This window comes from Macaca thibetana, chromosome 11 (genome assembly GCF_024542745.1).
Source record: "Macaca thibetana thibetana isolate TM-01 chromosome 11, ASM2454274v1, whole genome shotgun sequence".
Lineage (NCBI taxonomy): Eukaryota > Metazoa > Chordata > Mammalia > Primates > Cercopithecidae > Macaca > Macaca thibetana.
In genome coordinates this window covers 114,477,394-114,505,183 of record NC_065588.1, presented here as the reverse complement: position 1 = coordinate 114,505,183, position 27,790 = coordinate 114,477,394, and the positions used below count along the sequence as shown (strand labels likewise).

At 37.5% G+C, this 27,790-nt stretch overlaps 2 protein-coding genes across 7 annotated transcripts in view; one reads left to right on the top strand and one right to left on the bottom strand.

The window, feature by feature from the left end:
• The window catches only part of SUDS3 (SDS3 homolog, SIN3A corepressor complex component), a 1,028,644-nt gene that overhangs the window by 164,848 nt on the left and 836,006 nt on the right, over positions 1–27,790 (bottom strand). The window lies entirely within an intron of this gene.
• Positions 1–27,790, top strand: part of TAOK3 (TAO kinase 3) — a 230,835-nt gene that overhangs the window by 118,944 nt on the left and 84,101 nt on the right. For 5 of the 6 annotated variants that reach the window (XM_050747905.1, XM_050747901.1, XM_050747900.1 and 2 more), the window contains exons 3-9: positions 2,199–2,412; positions 11,728–11,799; positions 12,854–12,955; positions 17,310–17,355; positions 18,437–18,533; positions 20,921–21,034; positions 22,806–22,897. In XM_050747905.1, the coding sequence (XP_050603862.1) occupies positions 2,293–2,412; positions 11,728–11,799; positions 12,854–12,955; positions 17,310–17,355; positions 18,437–18,533; positions 20,921–21,034; positions 22,806–22,897 (643 nt within the window). In that variant the 5' untranslated portion in view covers positions 2,199–2,292. Of the gene's footprint in view, positions 1–2,198; positions 2,413–11,727; positions 11,800–12,853; positions 12,956–17,309; positions 17,356–18,436; positions 18,534–19,908; positions 20,804–20,920; positions 21,035–22,805; positions 22,898–27,790 lie in introns of those variants that run through there. The other variant, XM_050747906.1, reaches the window with a different exon arrangement.

Genomic DNA, 27,790 nt, shown 5'->3' with positions numbered 1-27,790 from the left:
CAGCAGTATTTGTTGAATGAAAGAATGAGTTGGGGAAGGGGGTGGATCCTTAAGTTGATGATCTATGTATATTAGTGAAATGACTAGACTAACTCTATGAAGTAATGTATGTTGTCACCTATGGCTGCTATGTCTCAAGAAAAAAATACCTCTTAGCACTATCAGTTTTACTTCTTTAATTAATTACTTTCTTTTTCCTCTTCTCCTAGCATGAGACCCACTGGCCCATGTTTTGAAAAATAGTTTTATTGACCAAAGCCAAATTTCTATCTTGGTTATCTAGCTGGTCAAGGATGAAACACAGACTATCCTGTGATAAGTTGAAATGTTGGCATAAATAAATGATTATCTGGGTATGAGGGCAGAGGTTATTTAAAATGAAAAATATAGATGATTTTTAACATTTCTATATTTTTCAAAAAATAAAGTCTATGTCAAATAAATGTATGTAACTATTGGCAGATCAATATGAACATATCAAAATGATACCCTTTTATTAATAGAAACTTTGATTTCAGAATGTTTTATGTAGCAGCAGAATAACTTGCCTCTTTACATGGGCATTTAGCCTAGCCTGCAAGTGATAGTAATTTCTTCTAGTAGTCAGTAAAGAATTGTTTAATTGCCTGTATTTCTATATGAATATACCACATGTCAATCAAGAGCATGGGCTTTGCTGTTAGATCTGAGTTTTAATTGTGGTCCTGACAAATACTGGCTTTCTGACCATGTGGAAGTAGTTTAGCCCATGAAAGTCCTAGTTGGTTCTATAAAATTAAGATAATAAAGTCATTATATTATGAAGCTATTGTAGGGATTAAAGGAGATAATATATGTAAGGTTTTAGTGCTGCCTGGCACATAGTATCGATTAATAAATACCAACCATTATTATTTCAACATTAATTACACCAAAATGAATTTTAGTAACATCTCTATAATATAATTTACATTCTATACCCTTCACTCACTTAAAATGTATAATTGAATGATTTTTAGTATAGTCACAGTTATGCAGTCATCACCACAGTCAATTTTAGGACATTTTCATCACCCTGAAAAGAAAGCCTGTACCTTTTAGTTATCACCTTCCAATCCCCCCATCTCTAAGTAACCAATAGTCTACTTTCTGTCTTTATAGATTTGCCTGTTCTGGAAATTGTGCGTGTGTATGGAATCATACAATATGTGGTCTTTTGTGACTGGTACTTTCATTTGGCGTAATTTTTACAAGGTTCATTCATGTTGCGGCCTGTACCAATACTTCATTCCTTTTTATTGCTGAATAATATTCCATTATATGGATATACCACATTTTGTTTATTCTTCCACCAGTTAATGGACATTTGGGCTTTTTCCACCTTCTGGTTATTATGAATAATGGTGCTATGAACATTTGTGCACAAGTTTTTGTGTGAACATATGTTTTCATTTCTTTCGTGTCCTTAGAAGTGGAAACTCTGGGTCAAATGGTAACTCGATATTTAAGTTTGTTATGAACTGCGGGGCTGTTTCTAAAATGGCACAGCCACCAGTAGTGTTGGAGGGCTCTATTTCTCAGCATTTTCATGAACATTTATCTTACTTTTTGACTATCACTATCCTAGTGAGTATGCAATGGTATCTCACTGTGGTTTTAATTTTCGTTTCTCTAATAACTAATGATGTTTGAGGATCTTCTCATATGTTAATGGTCATTTGTGTATCTTTTTGGAGAAATGTCTATTCAAATCCTATGTCCATTCTTTTTTTTTTTTTTTTTTTTTTTGGACAGAGTTTTGCTCTTGTTACCCAGGCTGGAGTGCAGTGGCGTGATCTTGGCTCACTGCAACCTCCGCCTCCCAGGTTGAATCAGGTTCAAGTGATTCTCCTGCCTCAGCCTCCCGAGTAGCTGGGATTATAGGCATGCGCCACCACAGCCGGCTAATTTTTTGTATTTTTAGTAGAGACGGGGTTTCTCCATGTTGGTCAGGCTGGTCTCAAACTCCCGACCTCAGGTGATCTGCCTTCCTCAGCCTCCCAAAGTGCTGGGATTACAGGAATGAGCCACTGCACCTGGCCGTTGTCTGTTCTTTATTTGGGTTTTTTTGTTATTGAGTTGTGAGACCAAGAGGTTTTTTTAATATTTGCATGTATTTGTATTGCCACCAAGTAAAACGTGTTAGAAATAATTTAATGGCAAATCTTATTTTTCTACAGGTACTGAAGATTTACGCCCCCCAAAAAAAATTGTCAATGAGAAATAAAGCTAACTGTGATATCAAAAAGCAGAGTGCCTGCTCTACTGGCCATCATGCGTAAAGGGGTGTTGAAGGACCCAGAGATTGCTGATCTATTCTACAAAGATGATCCTGAGGAACTTTTTATTGGTTTGCATGAAATTGGACATGGAAGTTTTGGAGCAGTTTATTTTGTAAGTACTTAAAAGAGTTGTTTAGATAGATCAGATTAAGAAAGGTTGGACTCTAGGCCTGGCATGGTGACTCACACCTGTAATCCTAGCACTTTGCAAGGCCAAGGTGGGAGGATCGCTTGAGGTCAGGAGTTCAAGACCAGCCTAGGCAACATAGCAAGACCCTGTCTCTACAAAAAACTAAAATAAAATAAAGTTTGAACTCAACATGTTCTCTACACATAGCTATTGCTCGTAAAATAAGCTTGGTTTCAGTGATTTTTCTATAAATTAAATGATATCTACAGTAGAAGCAAATAGTCATTGCTGAAAAGCCAGTTCCAGAATCCTAGGCTTTATTCAATTCAGTGGTATTTATATGAACTGACTCACCTATTAAAGTAGTATAAGAAAGTTAAGAGCTTTGGTCAGGCACGGTGGCTCATGCCTATAATCCCAGCACTTTGGAAGACCGAGGCGGGCAGATCATGAGGTCAGGAGATCGAGACCATCCTGGCTAACACAGTGAAACCCCATCTCTACTAAAAATACGAAAACAAAAAGTTAGCCAGGCATGGTGGCGGACGCCTGTAGTCCCAGTTACTCAGGAGGCTGAGGCAGGAGAATGGCATGAACCCGAGAGGTGGAGCTTGCAGTGACCCGAGACCTTGCCATTGCACTCCAGCCTAGGCAACAGAGTGAGACTCCGTCTCAACAAAAAAAAAAAAAAAAAAAAAAAAAAAAAAGGTTAAGAGCTTGAAGTTGAGTTTTGTGCATTTTCATTTATGCTAAGCTCTTTCCTGCCTCAGAGCCTTGTATATGCTATTCCTCCCCCCTAGGAAACTCTGCACATTACATCCCCATCCCTGTCTGTTCATCCTACAAGTTTTACCTTAAGTGTTACTTTTGCAAGATACCCTTTACTCTTCAAGCCTCCACCCCTAAATCAATATGTTTTGATTTCATAACATCTTGTGCTTATATTTTGTTGCATTTATCACAGTTGTAATAAAACAATTACATATATGATTTTTTGCTTTATATATGTCTTTTTCCCTAAATAACAAGTGTCATGAGGACAGGAGTTATGTCTATCTTGTTCGTCGTTATATTCTCAAGAACTAGTATATGCTTACTACCTAAAAACAGTAGTAGGAATTTGATAAATACTGGGTGGGTGGGTGGGTAGGTGGATGGATGGATGGATAGATGGATAGACAAATAAACAGATGAACAGACAACTATTCAGAGAAAGGAACTAACAGTGATTTTTAGTGGCAATCATGTCAAGTCAGTATTTTCAGTTAAGGGGTACAAGGCTGTCCCCCTGGAATCAGTTTTAGTTACAAGAATGTGACTGTCTTCTGATGAGAAAAACAGATAGCCAAAATTTTAACACAGCTTATTCACCTGAAATTCATTACATAAAATACAGTTGTTTGTTTGTTTGTTTGAGACAAGAGTATCGCTCTGTAGCCCAGGCTGGAGTACAGTGGCATGATCTCGGCTTACTGCAACCTCCACCTCCTGGATCCCGGTTCAAACAATTCTCCTGCCTCAGCCTTCCGAGTAGCTGGGATTACAGGCATGTGCCACCATGCCCAGCTTATTTTTGTATTTTTAGTAGAGACCGGGTTTCACCATGTTGGCCAGGCTGGTCTTAAACTCCTGACCTCGTGATCTGCCCACCTCAGCCTCCCAAAGTGGTGGGATTATAGGTGTGAGCCATTGCGCCGGGCCCTGTTTTTTTTTTGTTGTTGTTGTTGTTGTTTTTAAGACAGTCTTGCTTTTTAAGGAGTCTTGCTCTGTCACCCAGGCTGGAATGTGCTGGCGTAATCTCGGCTCACTACAACCTCCACCTCCCAGGTTCAAGTAATTCTCCAACCTCAGCCTCCTGAGTAGCTGGGATTACAGGCACCTGCCATCATGCCAGGCTAATTTTTGTATTTTTGTAGAGAGGGGGTTTTACCATGTTGGCTAGGCTGGTCTTGAACTCCTGACTTCAGGTGATCCACCCGCCTCAGCCTCCCCAAAGTGCTGGGATTACAGGCGTGAGCCACCGTGCCTGGCCAGAATATATAGTTATTTAATTTAATCTTGATAACCTTAGTTGCTTTATTAAAGTAACAGATACTTCCTTAAGCATAATAGTCCATTAAAACAAATAATAAGTTAAATACTAATTATTACCTACTTCCCTAAACTTGTAATCAAATAATTTCTTTGTAATCAAACAGTATTGCCTCTTCCTTTTAAGTCGTCCTTTATGTTCTGCCATCTGGATAGGGCTTATCTTTAGTTGTCCTTCCAAATGAGATTTTACGAATTGCATCTTTTCTTGTCCTTTTGCTTCTAGCCAAATCTTCATCCTGGATTTTCTCTAAACTGTTTCTCAACCACTGTGTGTATGCTTAGCCCTACCATTACTTCTGCTTCCCTAACTGCCATCAATAACTTGGCTCCCACTGAAGTATATTTTGTCATTAAATACGATAAAAGATCGTGTTGGCTGGAAAGGGTGCTAATTTCCTAGTTAACACTCCCATGTTAGTGTGTAGTCAGAATAGCATTTAAGGCCCAAAGTTCTGTCTTCTTTAGTCACAGACCCTCTTGTTACAAACCGTTTTTATCATAAGTATACATAAAGAAGTATACACAATATATATATATATATATTTTAATATATAGCTTAAGAAAGAATTAAAAGGTAAATCTCTATGTAAAAACACCACCCAGGTCAAGAAATAGAATACTGCCAGCATCCCAAAAGCCCCTCTTTATGTCCTCTTCAGTCAGAACCCTCTCCCTCCCCTCAGGAGTATCCACTATTCTGATTTTTATGGTGATTATTTTCTTACTTTTCTTTATATTTATAACCCACTTACTCTGTACTCCTAAACAATCTGAATTGTTTTGCTTAGTTTTGAACTTTTTAAAAATGTAAACATTCTGTATATATTCATTTGTGACCTGTTTGCTTTGCTTACAGATGCATTCTTCAGTCATCTTTGCTTTCTTTTCTTCTATTACTTTAAATCTAATTCATCTTCTCAGAATCTCTCCTGGCAAAAGTCAGTCTCTATTTGACTCCTCTCATTTAAAAAGCAACCAAACCCTTCTTAAAGTGCTAATATTTCAGAATGACTACAATAAACCACACATGCTTTGAAACTTACTAAAAGCCATTTATAGTAGTGGCAAAATGAAACCCACCTTGTAGTAGGCTGCAGAAGACCTAGTGATTTATTTGCTTTTTGGGCTAAGCCCTGTCTATTTAGCTAGAGTATGTGCTTTTTTGAAGATGAGGACTATTTCTAATGTTTCTTTACAACTCTAAAGGCTGGCACGATCCCATTTACAGTGGGCACTAAATATATATTATTTGTTGCTAATGATAGACTAGAGGAATGATACAGGTACCAGAGTGGCAGTGATAAACGTAATCATTAACTGTATAGGGCCTGTATATAAATGTGAAAAGTACAGGCCTATGTATACCCATAAAGCACTAAAAAACAGATTAAAAGGGAATTAACTGACACTGTACTATAAAACTTACAAAAAGCTTTAACGTTTTATCTGTAGTGGTCACATCAGTAGTATCCTAAAAATGGATTTTCCTGTTGGCTAAAGTAATATTTATATATGTTGCTTCTTACTCCCTGCTAATAGATTTTTCCTTTTGTTACTTACACCATTATAACCAGGAAGAACTCTGTTATCTCTTTTTTTTTTTTTTTTGAGACGGAGTCTCGCTCTGTCGCCCAGGCTGGAGTGCAGTGGCCGGATCTCAGCTCACTGCAAGCTCCGCCTCCTGGGTTTACGCCATTCTCCTGCCTCAGCCTCCCAAGTAGCTGGGACTACAGGCGCCCGCCACCTCGCCCGGCTAATTTTTTTGTATTTTTAGTAGAGACGGGGTTTCACCGTGTTAGCCAGGATGATCTCGATCTCCTGACCTCGTGATCCGCCCGTCTCGGCCTCCCAAAGTGCTAGGATTACAGGCGTGAGCCACCGCGCCCAGCCGAACTCTGTTATCTCTTATTTGGACAACTATGGTTGCCCGCTTTGGTCTTTCTTTAGTCTGTTGTGTATACCTCAATGAGCTTGAAAAAAAATGTAAATCTGATCACATCCCCTTTCCCTATAAAGCCTTTAGGGGCTCTCCCTCGCTCTTAGGCCAAGATCAAAATCCCTACTATAGCCAGCCCACAAAGTCCTTCATAGACCCCATCTCTACCTGAACTATCTTCTCTCTCATTCTCATTGCTATAGCTCTGATTCCTTTCTTCTGATCATCCTTCCTGGAATCTTGCATAAACTGTTCTCTCTCGAACAATTTCTCCCTTCTATTTTCACCTTCCTAACTCCTGTTCATCATTTAGCTCTCAGCCTAAACCTCATTTCTTCAGGGAAGGCTTTCCTGACCTCCCTAAGTCACATCCACCATTGTTGGTTCTCAAAGTAACACATACCCTTCTTTGTGGCACATATCACAAATGCAGTTTTACATTTTGCCTTTATCATTTTATTTTTGTTACTGTCTATCCTCCTAGAGGAGAGATAGGTACTGGGCATATTAACTCACTATCTTAGCCCTAGCACTTAGCCCAATTCCTGATAAATTGTGGGCAGCTAGTAAGTATTTGTTGAATGAGTGAATGATGAAGAACTCTGAGAACTTGGTACTGCTAATTAGTACTTTTCATAAGTCATAGTCATGCTGGCCATAAACACTAGAGTCTGGCTGCTTGTATTTTTATGCCTAAACACTATAATTCTGTTAGCCTCCGTAGGTCACAGCTTTTACACTAAATGCTGCCAGGGAATAAACTTAGTGTGAATTGTAAACTGGAATAGCTCTTGTAAAATCAATCAGCTGAGAGTATATGTTATGTTCAGAGAAAATAGAAATTTTTAACTTGATGAAATATTTCTGTGTGTTTGGATTTACATAAGTAATTTTGAAATTTGCATAATTGGCTGGGCGTTGTGGCTCACGCATGTAATCCCAGCACTTTGGGAGGCCGAGGTGGGAGAATCACTTTAGCCCAGGAGTTTGAGACCAGCCCGGGCAACATAGTGGGAACCCATCTCTAAAAAAAATTTAAAAAATTAAAAATAAATTAGCAGCATTAACAAATGAAATAGTAAGAAACTGTACTAAAGGAAAACACACCAAAAAAGGACTGAGCATGTTCATTTTTGTATTCACCTAAACACAACTCTAAAGTTTGTAGGTTTCTAGATCACCTTTTTTGAACTCAGTATATTATCCATAACCCACCTAAAGCAAATAGTTTAGTTCTGTCTTTCTAGATATTATTACCTTTTAGTTGGGGATCAAAAAATAGGGCAAAAAGAAAAGCTTTTTCACTTTTTAAATTTTTATTTATGCATTTATTTAGAGACAGGGTCTCTCACTCTGTCACCCAGGCTGGAGTGCAGTGGTGTGATCATAGCTCACTATTACCTTGAACCCTTGGGCTCAAGCAATCCTACTGCCTCTGCCTTCTGAGTAGGTAGCTAGGACTACAAGCGTGTGCCACCACACCCAGCTAATTTTGGTTTTAATTTTTTTGTAGAGACGATTTTGCTATGTTGCCCAGGCTGGTTCCAAACTCCTGGGCTCAAGACAAAGTCTCACTCTGTCACCGAGGCTGGAGTACAGTGGCACAAACTTGGCTCACTGCAACCTCTGCCTCCTGGGTACAAGCAATTCTCCTGCCTCAGCCTCCCAAGTAGCTGGGATTACAGACGTGTGCCACCATGCCCTCCTGATTTTTGTATTTTTAGTAGAGACAGGCTTTCACCATGTTGGCCAGACTGGTCTCGAACTCCTGACCTCAGGTGATCCACCCACCTTGGCCTCCCAAAGTGCTGGGATTACGGGAGTGAGCCACCATGCCTGACCTGCCTCCTAAATTAACATAATTTTTTATATTTGTCTATAAAATAGCAAAAGGTATAGCTGTAAAATGTTTAAAAATATAAACACATAATAGTAAGCTCTTAATAAGTATTTCTTGCATCAATGGTCTTGGTAATAGTTACTGAGACCATTGCGACTATTGGAATAGTTACTGAGACCATGAATGTCAGTTTCAAGGATAAAACTTGAAATGATAGAGGCTGTAGACATTCATAATACTGTATGCACTGGAAAGCTGAGACCCCATTGATACTTTCCTTTTTCTGTACTAAAACATTGATTTTTTTTGTTTGTTTTTAAGTTTCAATCTAGCATGTTTTGACTTTTAGCCAGTATAAAAAGTTCACATCTATGGCATAATCAACATTTGCACTGAAAGGTTCACATCTATAGAATAATCAACATGGAAATATTTTTCAAATTTCAAGTCTCTGCCTATACATTAGGATGTATAAGTGAGTGGAAGCATTAAGTTCTAGTCAGTGATTATCCTATAAATGTAAGAAATATATTTTTATTTTAGGGTGGTTATTTCTTCATGTTTTTAGGTCCAAATATAGCATTGATTATAAATAGCCTTAATAAGCAATTAAATAATACTATCTGATTTTATTTCGTGGGCTTTTCTTTTTTTTAGTAATGGTTAATTGTTTTTTAAAACCTCACAAGGTAAAATTTCTCGTTGCCTCAATATTTCTTAAATCTTTCCCAGGCTCCTTAAGCTGCACTATATATATTGATGCCTCAAATATCTACTTTTCAGATATAGTCCCTCTAACCTTCATTGTAATACTGAATTTACATCAGCTTTTATTTGTGATTGCTGTATAAGCACAGTTTGGTGTTAAAGTTTAAAAGCCAGAACAGTGTGAGAGATTTTTGTTTTTAACAAAAGTCAGTCTGTACTTTCTAAATCAATAAAATATCTAAAATATGCTTTTGTGGAGTTCTGCAGATCTGAAAATTATGACTAGTGGATAACTCATTAATATATAATAGGTACTTTTAATGCTTGTTTTAAAAAATCTCTTGTAGTATGTTATTGTGGGTATTTTTTTTTCATTTTGACATTCCGCAAGAATCTGTGGTCAAATTATTTTTACATAGTACATTATTGTTTATTGTTTGAATTAACCATTTTTAAAAATCATAAACCATTGTTATATCTGAGGAGGTTCATTTTAAATTAGTTGTATTTAAGAAAATGATTATGAATTTTTCTCTAAAATTGTTAACCTGACTTTATCAGTGAATGAATTCCAATCTTTTACTTTAGAACCACTGCAATAGGTTTATTGGTCCACAATGATGATAATATCACAGAAGCAAAATAGCTTACGTACATTAGGGTTATGGCACTGATGCAGAGGTAGTCTTTTAATGTCTTGTATTTATTTTTATGAAAATTTTAAGAAAACTAATAGTTTTAAATATTTTAAGTAAGTTGAGGCTGGGAGCAGCAGCTCACACCTATAATTCCAGTACTTTGGGAGGCTGAGGCGGACAGATTACTTGAGGCCAGGAGTTTGAGACCAGCCTGGCCAATATGGTGAAACCCTGTCTCTACTACATATATAAAAATTAGCCTGGCGTGGTGGTGGGTACCTCACCCTCACCCACCAGGTGGGTAATCCCAGCTACTCAAGAGGCTGTGGTGGGAGGATCGCTTGAGACTGGGAGGCAGAAGTTGCAGTGAGCTGAGATTGTACCACTGCACTCCAGCCTGGATGACAGAGCAAGATCCTGTCTTTAAAAAAAAAAAAAAAATGTGTGTGTGTGTATGTGTGTGTGTGTATACATATGTATGTATATCTTGAGTAAGTTGAGAGGAAAAGACTATTGAATTATTAATGGTTTTCATGTGTACTTTCAATGAACAGTTATATTTGGAGTATGGAGAAGACAAGTAGACGTGAGACAAGGCAACCTCTATAGATAAAAAATACACATATATACATACATAAATGTAGAGATGTTTATATGTAATACAGTCTTATTATAAAATGTAAGTAATCCTGAAAACGAGAGTCCCCCTTAGGATTAATCTTACTTTCTGCTATACTGTTCAATACAATAGCAAGTAGGCACATTAACTATTCAAATTTAAGTTAATTAAAATTAAATAAAATTTTAAATTTATTTTCTCAGTCATACTAGCCACATTTCACATGTTACTCTGTTGGACAATCTAGAAACAGAACTGTCCCATCACCATAGAAAGTTCTATCAGATAGCACTGCTCCAGGGATTATCATTGATATATATTCTGGTATAAATTCTTTTATGATTTTTTTCTACACATATACTCACATTATTACTATTTTGCAAAAATTGGATTCTACTTTATAGCTTGTTTATGACAAAAACATTTTTGACATCCTTTCATATTACATTGCACATAGATTACCTCATTCCTTAAGTGGTTATTTCATTATGTGGTCATATCACATTTATTTATTTAACTGGTTCTCCATTGATGGACAGTCTACAAGGTGAAGCCAGTATGGATAATTTGGGAATATGACATTTTTTGTTTGGTTTGATATATTAAACCCTAATCATTTTTTATATTACAATCTTTGCATGTATCCAGAAAAGGATACAGAAAAACTATACATTAAAATGGGAGTGGAAATGTCTATTTAGCCTATCAAAAATTGAAGCATCTTTGAACTGTGATACTGCAGTACGGAGATATTATTTTAAATAATAATATCAGGCCAGTTACGGTGGCTCACGTCTGTAATCCAAGCAGTTTGGGAGGCTGAGGCAGGTGGATCACGTGAGGTCAGGAGTTTGAGACCAGCCTAGCCAACATGGTGAAACCCTGTCTCTACTAAAAATACAAAAGTTAGCCAGGCGTGGTGGTGGGTGCCTGTAATCCCAGCTATTTGAGAGGCTGAAGCAGGAAAATAGCTTGAACCTAGGAGGCGGAGGCTGCAGTGAGCCGAGATCGTGCCAGTACACTCAAGCATGAGCGACACAGTTAGACTCCCGTCTCCAAAAATAAAATAAAACAAAAAAGTCTCTAGCTGCCAGGTGCAGTGGCTCACACCTATAATCAATCCCAGCACTTTGGGAGGCCGAGGCGGGTGGATCATTTGAGGCCAGGAGTTCAAGACCAGCCTGGTCAACATGGTGAAACCCCCTTTCTACTAAAAATACAAAAAACATTAGCTTGGCATGGTGGTGCCTGCCTGTAATCCCAGCTACTTGGGAGGCTAAAACAGGAGAATCGCTTGAACCCAAGAGGTGTAGGTTGCAGTGAGCTGCACTCCAGCCTGAGGGACAGAGTGAGACTGTCAATAAATAAATATATAAATAAATAGTCTCTAGTCAAATATTTAAGTTAAATTGGCTGAAACATCACTAATTCTTTTTCTTTGTCTTCTACCCTCTTAACACAGGCTACAAATGCTCATACCAATGAAGTGGTGGCAATTAAGAAGATGTCCTATAGTGGGAAGCAGACCCATGAGGTAAGATAGAGACAGTTGTACACCTAAACTGAAATAAGCAAGTTATTATGAAATTAACAAAATTCTTTAAACCTTTTTTAGAACAATTTTTTTTCCTTCTGTGGAGCATATAATAAAAGATTCTGGAGTTTTTCATACAAATGTGTGAACATTCATAATTATTTTTAAAAAGGCTAATGTTCTAGCTCAATTAACTATTTTGCAGGCTGGTTGAGGTGGCTCAGGCCTGTAATCCCAGCACTTTGGGAAGCCAAGGCTGGAGGATCACTTGAGCCCAGGAGCTCAAGACAAGCCTGAGCAATATGGTGAGACCCCACCTCTACAAAACATCAAAAAAACTAGCTGGGTGTGGTGGTATGTGACTATAGTCCAGCCATTCAGGAGGCTGAAGTTGGGAGGATTACTTGAGCCTGGGACATGAAGGCTTCAGTGAGCCATGATTGCAACACTGTACTCTAGCCTGGGTGCCTGAAAAGAGAAAAAAACAACTATTTTGTAGACCAGAACATAGGTATGTGTAATGGCTTTTTTGTAATGTTTTTGGTGATAGATTTGTGTTTACATGTATTCAAACTAAAGAAATAGCATGTTTAGGCCAGGCACAGTGTCTCAAACCTGTGATCCCAGCACTTTGGGAGGCTGAGGCAGGCAGATCACCTGAGGTCAGTAGTTCGAGACCAACCTGGCCAACACGGAGAAACTTCATCTCTACTAAAAATACAAAAAAATTACTTCGGTCTGGTGGTGCACGCCTGTAGTCCCAGCTACTTGGGAGGCACGAGAATCACTTGAACCTTGAACTGGGCAGCGGAGGTTGCAATGAGCCGAAATCACGCCACTGCACTCCAGCCTGGGCAACAGAGCAAGACACTGTCTCAATTAAAAAAAAAAAAAAACGAGATATACATAGCATGTTTAAATAGCTTCTTCATTTATTAAACATTTACTTTATGTCCATTTATAATAATATAAATAATATATATGTATGCTTGATAGGAAATACTGTTTTCCTATCAAAAATTAAATTAAAATGTTTCCTTTCTGACTTCAATAGAAATGGCAAGATATTCTTAAGGAAGTTAAATTTTTACGACAATTGAAGCATCCTAATACTATTGAGTACAAAGGCTGTTACTTGAAAGAGCACACTGCTTGGGTAAGTCGAAGGACCTCTGTTATCTTTCTTTTACTGTTACCTTTTTTTTCTTTTTTTCTATTATCTATTTGATAATAGAACTATTAATTTCATTTCTGTTCCATTTAACTTTTGTTATCAGTATTTAACATTTGTTAATACCTTGGTGTGTCATATGGTATACATTCCATAAGATTAAATGATATCTAGCATATGGAAATTCCATTTTATAAACACTCGAAAAGAGATGGTGAAAAGTCGACATCATTTTATAATTATATGTTTGTAAAAGTAAAAGGCCCAGCCTTATATTCTCATCCTAGAATTTTTATCTTTGTCATTTCTCATCCTCCACTCCAGTTCCCCCATATTTGGAATTGTCCTTGATGTTTTAATTGCTATGTGATTTTTACCAAACAGGGGCCACCATATGATTAAAATAAAAGACTTTTGTTACACTCTGTCATCTTAGTGTGATATATATATGTGTGTGTGTGTATATATATATATATGCATGCATACACACACATATATATTTTTTTCTTTTTCTTTTTTTTTTTTTTTTTTTTTTTTTTGAGACAGAGTTTTACTCTTGTTGCCCAGGCAAGAGTACAGTGGTGCGATCTCAGCTGACTACAACCTCTGCCTCCCGAGTTCAAGTGATTCTTGAACCTCAGCCTCCCAAGTAGCTGGCACTACAGGCACACGCCACCACACCCAGCTAATTTTTTGTATTTTTAGTACAGACAGGGTTTCACCATGTTGGCCAGGCTTGTCTTGAACTCCTAACCTCAGGTGATCCACCTGCCTCAGCCTCCCAAAATGCTGGGATTACAGGCATGAGCCATTGTGCTCGGCCCTTAGTACATTTTTATATGATTGTATTTCTGGCTTTAGGTTGGCACATTAGGCACGTTTAGGACATGAAAATGTTATGTTTTCTACTTTATCAAATTGTACATTCCTACTTAAACTCCAATTTAACTAACATTTATTGTTTACCATGTACCAACTCCTTTCCTGTATGTGATCTCTAATTATGGAATGGAATTTTTGTTCCTAAATAGACTATCAAACAGTATACAAACATACACATTTCTGTTCAAGCAACTCTTATGTAGAGCTATTGCTTCCATTCTGAAAATAAGAAATTAATCACAGAAGTATGTCATTATCTAGAAATCAGCTCTCTGGCAATCTCAGCTGTCTTGAAGGAGTCAAGAAAGGGATTTCAAGCAGGCAGAATAAATGTTACAAAATCCAAGTGCTAAAATCTCATGTATTTCAAGTCTTCAGAAAATCCTCCACACTGTTACTTGAAGCTTGTTTTCTCTGTTTTTTTTTTTTTTTTTGGTTTTTTTTTTTGAGACAAGAGTTTTGCTCTTGTTGCCCGGGCTGGAGTGCAATGGCGCAATCTCGGCCGACCGCAACCTCCACCTCCACCTCCTGGGTTCCAGTGATTCTCCTTTCTCAGCCGCCTGAGTACCATGCCTGGCTAATTTTGTATTTTTAGTAGAGACGGGGTTTCTCCATGTTGGTCAGGCTGGTCTCAAACTCCCGACCTCAGGTGATCCACCCACCTTGACCTCCCAAACTGTTGGGATTACAGGCCTGAGCCACTGCACCCAGCCACTCATTTATTCTTAGATTATATAGACTGCTAATAAGCTTGGCTACCTGGTTTCTGTCTACAACTGATCTGATAGACCAATCAGAAACAGCTGTAAGGAACTGAGCTGTTAGATACATGCATACAAGCAGTCACAAGAATAATTTGACCATACGGAAAAAGTCAGGGGAGCTAGAAAGCAGACCTAATAATTTAAAGGCAGAGCAGCCAGAGCTGTTTAGTGTCAGGAGCAAACAACCAGCTCAGGTGCCTTTGTGTTACAGAATAATAGGGGAAAAAATATTTGTGACAAAAATGCTGAGTTTTTAAACATGTAATTAAAAAAATTTAATGCAGCTAGAAACATATTCATTCTATTCAATTTTAAAGTTCTATATTCACATTTCATGTACTCGGTTTAAGGAGGTTACATATGCATATTCAGTTACTTTTAAAAATTAGAAAATTATGTGATAAAATTTAGAAATGCTTCCATCAAAATTGATTAAAGAAAAAGTAGGGCACATAAAGGCTAGTGTTCATTATAACATTTACTCATGTGGAATCTTCCATTTCTTAATAAGAAATAAGTTTAATGTTTCTGAATCTGTTTGTTTTTAATGTCAAGCAGAAGACTATAGTATGGTTTCTAAATTTTAAACTTCTAAACCTTTCATTGTTCTAAATTATGCCAGAAATGCAAAGTACATACTACATAAATATATAACTGTAAAACTATAACATATAAGACATAATTTTATGTAATATGTAACTATTATAGTATTATACATATGTTATATCTAATTTAATTGCATTCCATATAATATAGAGATAGTACACTTATATTTATAATATTAATATGTTCATATTATGTATTGATATTGATATATTGATATTTATAATATATAACTATAAAAGTATAATAGTTTCTAAATTTTAAACTTCTAGACTTCTCATATTCTAAATTATCTCAGTAATGCAAGGTACATAATATATATAAATATATTTTCACATTAATTTTTTTAATGAAAGGAACCAATATGTTGATATTGGTTTTGTCTAGTTTATTATAGGAAATTTATATTTCATAATAAGCATGTACTATTCTTTTAAATAACCAAGTAATAATTTGTAGGAGTGTGAATGCTTGCATGTGTGTGTGGAGATTGGTTGCTGAGCCATGATAGTTTTGACCTTGACTACAAATCAGTAGTCTTGGACACCTAAAAATCTAGGATAAGAGTAAAGAAAGAGGCCAGGCGCGGTGGCTCATGTCTGTAATCCCAACACTTTGGGAGGCCAAGGTGGGCAGACCACCTGAGGTCAGGAGTTTGAGACCAACCTGACCAACATGGAGAAGCCCTGTCTCTACTAAAAATACAAAATTAGCCAGGCATGGTGGTGCATGCCTGTAGTCCCAGCTACTCAGGAGGCTGAGGCAGGAGAAGTACTTGAACCCAGGAGGCAGAGGTTGCGGTGAGCTGAGATTGTGCCATTGCACTCCAACCTGGGCAACAGGAGTGAACTCCGTCTCAAAAAAAAAGAGTAAAGAAAGAGGTTTCTCATTTTACTTTTAGAAAGCCTCCACAGATTGCAAACCCAACAACTATCAGTAACCTCCACCTCTTGAGTTCCAGCGATTCTCCGGCCTTAGCCTCGCAAGTAGCTGGGACTACAGGTGCAAGCCACCACACAAAGCTAATTTTTGGTATTTTTAGTAGAGATGGGATTTCACCATGTTGACTAGGCTAGTCTTGAACTCCCGACCTCAGGTGATCCGCCTGCCTCAGCCTCCCAAAGTGCTGGGATTACAGGCGTGAGCTGCTGCACCCAGCCTATCAATAGTATTATAGTATTATTCTGGAAATATTTTAAGATCTAAATTTAAATAACAGATATATCTCAGGGATTCAAGGTAATGTAATGATACATAGCAGGCTACATCTTCAGATTCAGTTCAAAATTATATCTGTTTCTTGTTTAAAACTTTTTAAAGTGTGAGAAAAAGGAATTTACTACTTACTGGTTTATTTTATGTAACTGGTATAACCCCAATATAGATTTTACTGGCTCATGTATTTGTTTGCCACTTTCTGAGTTACAAATTTATAGTACAACATAGTCACCTGAATCCTTTTTGAAATACAGTAGTGAAGGAGTTAATAAATAAATTGGCAATCTTGGCTTCACCATTTATAGTAAATATTTCTATATCTAGTCCCCCAATAATCTTTAGGCCAATTTCAAGCAAGAAATAATAAAAAGTGAGATGATGAAAATTATAAAAATCTGGCAGGGCGCGGTGGCTCAAGCCTGTAATCCCAGCACTTTGGGCGGCCGAGACAGGCGGATCACGAGGTCAGGAGATCGAGACCATCCTGGCTAACACGGTGAAACCCCGTCTCTACTAAAAATACAAGAAAATTAGCCGGGCGAGTGCCTGTAGTCCCAGTTACTCGGGAGGCTGAGGCAGGAGAATGGCGTGAAACGGAGGGGGGGGGGGGGGAGGGGCGGAGCTTGCAGTGAGCCGAGATCGCGCCACTGCACTCCAGCCTGGGGCACAGAGCAAGACTCTGTCTCAAAAAAAAAAAAAAAGAAAATTATAAAAATCAATTAGTGTCAGATGACAAAAATTCAGTCCAAGTTGAGGTAGATCAGAATATTTATTCACCTAGTATTCTTAGTTCCTTGGTTGGTTGGTTAGTTGGTTTCAGCGGTTTTTAAATTAACTTTCATTATTCTGAATATTATTTTAATCTCTTATAGTTGGTGATGGAATATTGCTTAGGCTCAGCCTCTGATTTATTAGAAGGTAAGAAAGAAGGAATTAAACTCTCCTTTCTGTTTTACTTTTATCAGAATATTATCTACCACCACACTAAAGTGTAGTTTGGGCAGACTAATTGAACGATGGCTTGGGCTTTAGGGTTGTGTGGATAAGCTATGCACACTTCATCTCTTCAATGCCACTGAAAGTGTCTGAGTGATGTTAGCAGTCTTTCTGCTGTTTTAGTTCATGGCCCATCCAGGGCAGGTACTACCAAAATGTTTGGCTAATGTGATACAGTATGTGTAGCCAAAAACATCATATTCATGGATATATGTGAAAGAGAGACAGTCTCACATTATATTGATATTACACCCTTTCAGAAATCTTTGCTGACCCAGTTCCTCTCTGCAGATGCTGCTATAACCAGAGGCTGTATTAAAAATTTACTTAAAAAAAATATCTTGAGCTAGGCACAGAGGCTAACACCTGTAATACCAGCTACTTAGGAGTCTGAGCCAGGAGGATCACTTGAGCCCAGAAGTTCAAGGCTGCAGTGAGCTTTGATTGGAACCCTGCACTCCAGCCTGGGTAACAGAGTGAGACCCCTGTCTCAAAAAAAAAAAAAAAAAAAAAAAAAAAAAAATTAAATCACTGTTGATCTCTGAATAGAAATTGCTTATTAGCTGCTTTCACAAATAATGAAAACCTATAGTTTGAAGGGGTAATTAAAGATGGCTTTGAGGCAGGGGAGAATAATATAACCTAGAACACTCCAGACATTTAAAATGTTGGAAGGGACTGGTTAATTTGGGCCTGGTTAATTGGAATCAGTGTGACTTGGCTTGCAACTGATAAGTAAATTAACAATACATCATTTAAGGAATATCAGGCTTTGTTTTATTTTTGTTTTGAAGGGTCATTTGTGTTGATGCACTTGGGTTTCCTGTTGTCTGATCACTTATTCTCTTCTATAGAAAATCTGTATCCTATATATTTAGGTGAATGTGTTCCCAAATTGTCATGTGAGAAAGTATGTAACTCAGTCTGGTATAGCTGTATAAAATAATAAAATGAGGAATGAAACTGATCATCTACTGACTTTTTTTTTTTCCCCCTTCCTCAGTTCATAAAAAACCACTTCAGGAAGTGGAGATCGCTGCCATTACTCATGGAGCCTTGCATGGACTAGCCTACCTACATTCTCATGCATTGATTCATAGGTAAGATTAGACACCAGTTATGTTTCATTTCAGTTACAGGACTGTCTATTCCAGGAACCTTGAAAATTAGTGCATGCTCCAATTTAAGTTGCCTAAGCATTTATGGGAAGCAAATAGATTGCTGCTTCTGGATATGAAGGATAAAGTTGCCAGAATTTAGCTTCTATCTCTTATTCTCTCCTACGTATCCACAATTATATCATCTTTGTTCAGTAGGTAACTGTTCTCCAGGCTAAGTGTTGCAGGGAAATTTGAAAAGGGGCCCAGCAATCTTTAGATACTGTATCATGAAGAAAAGAAAAGAAAATTAACCTTCCCTGCATATATTTATCTCTTAGCAGAGTTATTGTCCCTTCCTATTACAAATAACAAGCTAGTCTTATATAAATATATGCTATTTTGTAACTTTAAAATATTTCATATTTCTGTATAGTTCATATGGATACTTAGGAAGATATTATCCTCACTGTATTTTGGCAGATGAAGAGACCAGGGCTCAGAAAGACTTAACTTGCCCAGAGTTTCACAGAATTTAAGTAATATATTAAGGATTGAAACTCAAGTTTCTTAACTCCTGTTCTAGGGCTTTTCTCTGCCCTGTATTTTCTCTACCACAACACCATTCTCCTCCCTGCAACCTCCCTCCCTCCATTAACTTCTAGAGAAAGATGTTACCAATCTTTCCTCCTCTCAGTAATGAACTTTTAGTACAGTTACATTAGTGAATGAGGGGAGGAGTAGTGAAATATTAGGTAGGTATAAAGAATCTGAGATGCCTCACAAATGAAAGAAAACAACTGGCATTTACTAGGAAGAAGTGAAACTATTGGGTTATGGTTCCTCTTTTGCTTCTGTTTTAATCACCCCAGTGTAGCCATGACCACTTTACTGGTACCACAAAAGCAGAACTTCCTAAAGATAGGCAGACCGAAATCCTGCTGGGAATGAAGGACAAAGAGTGAACCTAATCATGTTAATAAATACTGATTAAATAAAATTATCATAATGTCTATGGATCTGACAACTTTTTGTAAATATATGTCTTTGGTACCAAGGTGTTAATACTACTGCCAACTTGCTTGTGATTAGTTTGCCTGCTCTTATTTAAAGCTACAATTCAATTTTTTGTGCCATTACCTTAATCTGGACATTAACTTAATGTTTTAGTCTCTATTATACTTTATCTTCTTTAGTATGTAAAATAATTTGTTGAAGAGTCAATATACTTATAAAGAATGTTTTTTAAAATTAAAAGTAAATACTATGTCTCAGATTTTTATTGTTTTGATTTAAAAGGCAATTCAATCTCCTAATTAAAGATAAGTAAATACATGTTTCTGTTGTGAAGAAAAATAAATAATGCATTTTTTTTTAGTTCTGTCTGCCAATGCCTAATGTCACCATGAGGAAGGAAACTGAATTTTCAAGGGAAGTTTTTACAAAAGTTATTTTGAAGCATTTGAACCTTATCATTTTCAGCTTGACATAAATTTTCCTCATCTTCTCTGTTTTATCTTTTCACTGACCATCAACTTCCAATTCATGGTTTCTAGTGCTCGCTACACCTCATGCCTTTTTTTAAAAGAATAAGGAATCCATCCACACCTTCTCATTCTCAATTACCATACTGAAAAATGAATTTTTTCAATTAGAGTTTTCAAACTTTTTACTATATAATACCTCTATTAGCTTTAGTAGTAACCACGTGCAATTCTTTGTAGTAATACAATAGACATGCAATTTCCTAACCCCTAATCCTTGTTTGTTTTGATCTTTCAGGGTCTTCCTTTTACTGTACAGAGTTATTTTTAAAATATCACCTTCTATATAACATGTACCTCAAATGCCTTAGAGTTGCAGTTATAATTAAAGGCAGAGAGAAAGGGTCACAGGCAAGAAAGAAAAGGTATGTGTGTAGTTGAGGTTTATTAGTAGGTGGTCAATACGGAATCACTGCAGGTTTGTTTAGGCTCCAAAAATGTCACATAATTTGGAAAAGCAGAAAAAGCAGTTACAATTGGCACCAATTTTCTCAGCACAGGGAATACTATTGATAACTGGATTTAGCCTTTAAGAATATGCTTTTATAAGTATAGCAGCTGAATAGGTTTCCTTGTTCGCCATGTCTGCCTTTTTTCTCATTGTATTCCCTCCCTCTGAAGAAAGCTCTACCGTTCAGTAATTACTGTGACCTACCTGCAAGTACCCCCAGGAATCTGGGCCCCTTATGACATACAGTAATTACTAAATCTCCCGGCCATCTGAGCAAGGTGTTTTTTTGTTTTTTGTTTTTTAATAAACTTTTTGTCTTATTAATTGCATGCTCTGACCTATTCCATAATCAAAATTGAAAAGTAATTTTCTAACCCTTTTATTTTTTCCTATAGGGATATTAAAGCAGGAAATATTCTTCTAACAGAGCCAGGTCAGGTAAAACTAGCTGATTTTGGATCTGCCTCAATGGCTTCTCCTGCCAACTCCTTCGTGGGCACACCTTACTGGTATGTAGAATTAGGCTGTATGACACAGTTTTAAAATCTGCATACATGAACTCATGGTACTGGTTTGGCTCGATTTTGTGACAGTGTCTTACCAATGTGCCTCAAAAGGAGATTTCATTTGAGAAGGATAGAAAACCCACTGGCATAAAAAGAAACACTCTGGCTTAGTATAAAATTTACAGTGACTTTAAATTGTGTCATTAAGGTTGGTGTCACTGTGTGTAAACTGAGCAGGATTATCAATTCGCTGACCAAGTTCAGGTTTTCTATTTCATTTGCAGTTTCTTTTGAACTTTTCTCTTGAGGCAAAAGCCTCCAGGTAAGGACAGGGCAGCTTCTTTCACCTTCCCTGACTAGTCAACAAGCAGAGATGGTACCTTTCATGAAAGAAATCCAAGTTCTTGTCTTTGTTGAGTTCTCTGATAGGTTACCTAGCTTGTCAGTCTGGCTCAAGAGTTTTTCACCCTATTCTTTTCCAGATTCTTTTCCTTCCTTTCCTAGACACGTTGGAATTTCATTATGCCTTACAGAATGACTTAGACCTCTGCAAAATTACTTGCCTACTAAAAATAATCAGCCAGTCTTTGAATTTTTTTTTTATCACCAAATAACATTTACCAAGCAACTGCTTACACATCATAATAGAGTACAGTTCTGTTCAAAGCATATTAAATGGATAGGGCCCCTGCCCTCCTAATGAAGATGCATTATGGACAAACAAGTAAAGTAACCATTACTACAACCTGGGGTTTTTGTAGGTTTTAGTATCTTTGGAACAGCTGATTATTTGCTTTATATGACTCCATAAAGTATTTTTCATGTTGTTTAATTATTTTAAAAGAATATGGCCAGGCATGGTGGCACATGCCTGTAGTCCCAGCTACTCGGGAGGCTGAGGCATGAGAATCACTTGAACCTAGGAGGCAGAGGCTGCAGTAAGCCAAGATGGCGCCACTGCACCCCAGCCTGGGCTACAAAGTGAGACTCTCAACAACAACAACAAAAAAGAGGCCAGGCGTGGTGGCTCACGCCTGTAATCCCAGCACTTTGGGAGGGCGAGGCGGGTGGATCACGAGGTCAGGAGATTGAGACCATCCTGGCTAACATGGTGAAACCCTGTCTCTACTAAAAATACAAAAAATTATCCAGGCATGGTGGCAGGCACCTGTAGTCCCAGCTACTCATAGTCCCAGCTACTTCGGAGGCTGAGGCAGGAGAATGGCCTGAACCCAGGAGTCGGAGCTTGCAGTGAGCTAAGATCGCACCACTGCACTCCAGCCTGGGCGACAGAGCCAGACTCCGTCTCCAAAAAAAAAAAAAAAAATTTCCTGCTTTATTTAATTACTTTAAACAATTTGAAAAATACTTTATGGAACTATATAAAGCAATATAATCAGATTTTGCAAAGTAATTATTTAAGTATTTGATGTATATTCATACTTTACAAATATCTGTAAAGTTGCTATGAGAATTATCTCCATTTTACAGAAGAGGAAACTGATGTACAGATAGGTTAAGTAACTTGCCTGAGATCAAACTGATAGTAAGGGGTGGAGCCAGTCTTTATTGAAAATAATGTATTGTGTCATGTAAATCACCAAGCAGATTATATTTTGAATAATGGTTTTCAAAATTATTTGTGTAAGGAAATAATCTCTCTAGCAGATACAATTTCAGAATACCCTTAAGAACAGCTGTTTCATCGAATCACTTTACTGGAGAAATTTTATTTTTAATCTACAACTTGAGTTTTGTACCTTACGTTTGGTAGGATGGCTCCAGAGGTGATCTTAGCTATGGATGAAGGACAGTATGATGGGAAAGTTGATATTTGGTCACTTGGCATCACTTGTATTGAATTGGGTGAGTAAAGAGTTATTTGTTTTCATTGTATTTTTAAAAATTCTATTTTGCAGATTAATTTTCATTGTATTTTTAAGAATCATTATAATTAGGAGTTATTCATCTGGCTATTACTTAATGAGTTACTGGTATATGTGTGCTAGGCAATGAATTTATTATATTTTTTATACTCTATAACACTGAAAATTGCTTTCTCTCTGCTACATTTTCATGTTATTCTTTTTTCTTTTTTTTTTGAGACAGAGTCTTGCTCTGTTACCCAGACTGGAGTGCAGTGGCGCAATCTCGGCTCATTGCAACCTCTACCTCCCAAGTTCAAGCAATTCTCCTGCTTTAGCCTCCTGAGTGCAGGATTATAGGGATTATAGGCGCCTGCCACCAAGCCTGGCCAATTTTTGTATTTTTTTAGTAGAGACAGGGTTTTGCTGTGTTGGCTAGACTGGTCTCAAACTCCTGACCTCAAATGATCTGCCTACCTCGACCTCCCAAAGCACTGGGATTACAGATTTGAGACACCACGCCCAACCTCATGTTATTAATTTAATTGAAGGAGTTGAAGCAGATATGGCAGTTAACAAATGAAATACAAAATAGTACACAGTAATATATGAAAAATACCCATTCTCCATACTATGAGTGATAATATATGTCCTACCTTTATGGGAGTTTCCATTACCTGAATTTATACTCCAACTTGTATTAGAGAAATCTGAAAAAGTAATAGAAAGCTTATCAGGGATCTGACTCTAAAACTGTATTTGACCCATGTAGAGCACAACTGTGAAGAAAACCTTGTGTTAGAAGATAAACCTCAGCCATGAAGTTATTCCCCAAATATTGTTGCAGTTATCTAAAATTGTCTAAAGTGCCACAGAATCTCTCCTTTGGTTGTATATTTTGAACTTTAATATATCTTAAACTTACTTCTATCCAGTGGTATACTGGTAAATTTAACAAATGAATCTCTTGTGGAGAGGGGAAAAGGCCTTGATTTGTAGCTTTGCAAATTTCCATGGTGTAGATACTGTTACTATAGCCAATGCTATCCACTAAATGTGAAACTGGGGAAAGATGTGCACAATGGGCCTTCCAAAGACAGTATGAGCTAGCTACAGCATAATACTGCCTTTATCTACATATTTTTGTAAATTTTAAATCAAAAATGTTAAAACTTTTTTAAAAATCAGTTTTTAAAAAATTTTTTTTTTTCTTTTTTTTTTGAGACACAGTCTTGCTGTGTCACCCAGGCTGGATTGCAGTGGCACAATCTTGGCTCTGTCTCCTGGGTTGAAGCAATTCTTCTGCCTTAGCCTCCCAAGTAGCTGGGATTACAGACATGCACCACCACACCTGGCTAATTTTGTATTTTTAGTAGAGATGGGGTTTTGCCATGTTGGCCAGGCTGGTCTCGAACTCCTGACTTCAGATGATCCACCTGCCTCGGCCTCCCAAAGTGCTGGGATTACAGTCATGAGCCATTGTGCCTGGCCTAAATAAATTATTCATCTAATTTTTTAAGATATTAATTTCATGTAATTCTATTCAGGTTTCCAAACTGATCCTATAAGAATTTCTGAGTTCTAGTTTGATTCACAGACTACGGTTTTCTCTCTTCCTAAAATGTTAGGCCAACTTGGGATACTTTATATTACATTGCCAATGTTTCATTGACCCCTTCCAACAAAAACGACATATGATAAAAATGCACAATTTGTCTGGATTTTTTTTACTTTAAAGAAGTATTAATTTACAAAAACAAACAAACAAACAGAATTCCTGGAGGAAAATTTGAATATTTACTTATTTTTTTCAATTAGGTAGCAGAATCACAAGGTTTGTGAATCAAAAAACATAAAAAGACATACAGTGAAAGGTATTCTTCCACCCCTGCCCTGTCTACACAGTTCCTACCCCACCCCTGCCAACACACGCAGGGAACCACTTTATTAACTTGTGCATCCTTCCAGATCTTCTTAGTCAATATACAAGCAAACATGAACATACACTTCCTATATTCCTTTTCACACCCAAGATAACGTATATATGTGGTTCTGTACTTTGGTTTTTCACTTAATAATATCTTGGAGATCTGTTTTATATGACTAACTTAGACATGTTTTTCATCATTTTAATAGCATCATATTATTCCATTACATGGATATACCGTAGTTTATTTAACTCGTCTTGTATTGATGGATATTGAGGTGATTAATTTCTTTTTTAGGTTATAATATGGTGCTACTCTTTATTTCACTCCAAAGGAAATTGATCAAAGTTATTCATATTGATTTTGGGGGCCACTCAGCAGAAATATTTGCATGTTTTAAAAAGGGCTTATAACGAAATGCCAGCAATACTATGTAAAACTTATCAAGGTAGGCTGGGCGCGGTGTTCACACCTGTAATCCCAGCACTTTGGGAGGCTGAGGAGGGCAGATCACGAGGTCAGAAGATGGAGACCATCCTGGCTAACACGGTGAAACCCTGTCTCTACTGAAAATACAAAACGAATTAGCCGGGCATGGTGGCGGGCGACTGTAGTCCCAGCTACTCGGCAGGCTGAGGCAGGAGAATGGCATGGCGTGAACCCGAGACGCGGAGCTTGCGGTGAGCTGAGATCGCGCCACTGCCCTCCAGCCTGGGCAACAGAGCGAGACTCAGTCTCAGATAGATAGATAGATAGATAGATAGATAGATAGATAGATAGATAGATAATAAAAAAGAACTTCACAAGGTAATCCCAGAAGTCATAGGACCAAAATTAGCTAAAACAACTTTGAAGAAATAGAATTTGGACAGAAGAATCACTGCCCCAAAACCCATACCATAATAATTAAATCCATATGGTATTGGTGCGGGGAAAGACTAGTATCCAATAGAACAGACTGGGAAACTCTAGTATGAGTCAGATTTTGGTATAAGACAGAAAAGCCATTACAGATCAACGGGGAAAGGATGGCTCATTTGATAAATAATACTGAGAAATTTGTTAATTATATGATAAAACTAAAACTGGATTCCTAGCTATGTCATACACAAAAATAAATTTTAGATTGGTTAAATGCCCAAAAGTAAAACTTTAAAACATTTAGAAGAAGCCCCCCAATGCCTTAGTTACCTCATCTGTAAAATAGAAATAATGATAGTACCCACTTTGTGGGGTTGTTATGAAGATTAATTAATATCTATAATATGCTTAGAACATGGCCTGGCATATAGTGTTGTTATTATTATTATTATTATTTTTTTTTTTTTGAGGCAGAGTCTCACTCTGTCTCCCAGGCTAGAGTGCTAGAGTGCAGTGGCGTGATCTTGGCTCACGGCAACCTCTGCCTTCCAGGTTCAAGTGATTCTCCTGCCTCAGCCTCCCTAGTAGCTGGGACTACAGGTGCATGCCACCACGCCCGGCTAATTTTCGGTATTTTTAGTAGAGATGGGGTTTCATCGTGTTAGCCAGGGTGGTCTTGATCTCCTGACCTCGTGATTCACCCACCTCAGCCTCCCAAAGTGCTGGAATTACAGGCGTGAGCCACCACTCCCGGCCTAGTGTTATTATTATTACTCTAAAATACCTTTACAAGTATAATGAAGAACTTTTCTAATCAGTGTTTTTTAAAACATAATGATAAATATGATAACTTTTCCTACTTTAAAATATAAAACCATATAAAGCACAAACATTAAAAGATAAACCATGGACTAGGAGAAGGTAGTTGAAATACATTTAACCAACAAAGTGTTGGTCCAAAATTTACAAAGAACTCCTACAATTTCTTTCTGAAAAAGAAAAAGCTGGCCAGATGCGCTGGCTTATGCTTATAATTTCAGCACTTTGGGAGGCCAAGGTGGGCAGATCACCTGAGGTCAAGAGTTTGAGACCAGCGTGGCCAACATGGTGAAATCCTGTCTCTACTAAAAATACAAAATTAGCTGTGTGTAGTGGTGCACACCTATAATCCCAGCTACTAGAGAGGCTGAGGCAGGAGAATCACTTGAACCTGGGAGGCGGAGGTTGCAGTGAGCCTAGATCGCGCCACTGCACTCCAGCCTGAGTGACAAGAGCGAAACTCTGTCTCAAAAAAAAAAAGGAAAAAAAAAAAAAAGCCAAAAAACCAGTAGAGAAATGGGTAAGGAATATCACTAAGTGAAGCTAAGGTAGGAGAATCACCTGAACCCAGGAAGTCAAGCCTGCGGTGAGCCATGATCACACCACTGCACTGTAGCCTGGGTGATGGGAGTAAGACCCTATCTCAAATAAAAATAAAAAGGAATATGATTAAGTGATTCATTGAAGAGGAAACCTAAATGGACAACAAACATCAGAAGACACTAAGCCTCATTAGTAATTAGAGAAATGCAATTTGAAACAATTTCACATTGATGAGATTGGCAAGAGTTTCAAGTCTTCAAATACTAAATTTGGAGAAACTGCTAAGGAAGCAAGAACTCCATATGCATACACACTGGAAAGTGCATACAAGGGTGCAAATGTTTTTATAGTAGCCAGAAAAGGTAGAACTAGCCTAAATTCTTATCCAAAAGAGAATGTATAAATAAATTATGGAATACTGTATCATAGTTAAGAATGAACTGGATCTACATGTATCATCATGGATAAATCTCAAAACCATAACATTGAATATTTAGTGAACAAATAAAATTGCAAAAGTAAAGGTACGGTATGATGCCAGTTATGAAAATTTTATAAGTTCTTATATATACTGTTAGAACTATATATATCCTGGCCAGGCACAGTGGCTCACGCTTGTAATCCCAGCACTTTGGGAGGCCAAGGCAGATGGATCACTGGAGGTCAGGAGTTTGAGACCAGCCTGACCAACATAGCAAAACCCCATCTCTACTAAAACTACAAAAATTAACTGGGCATGGTGG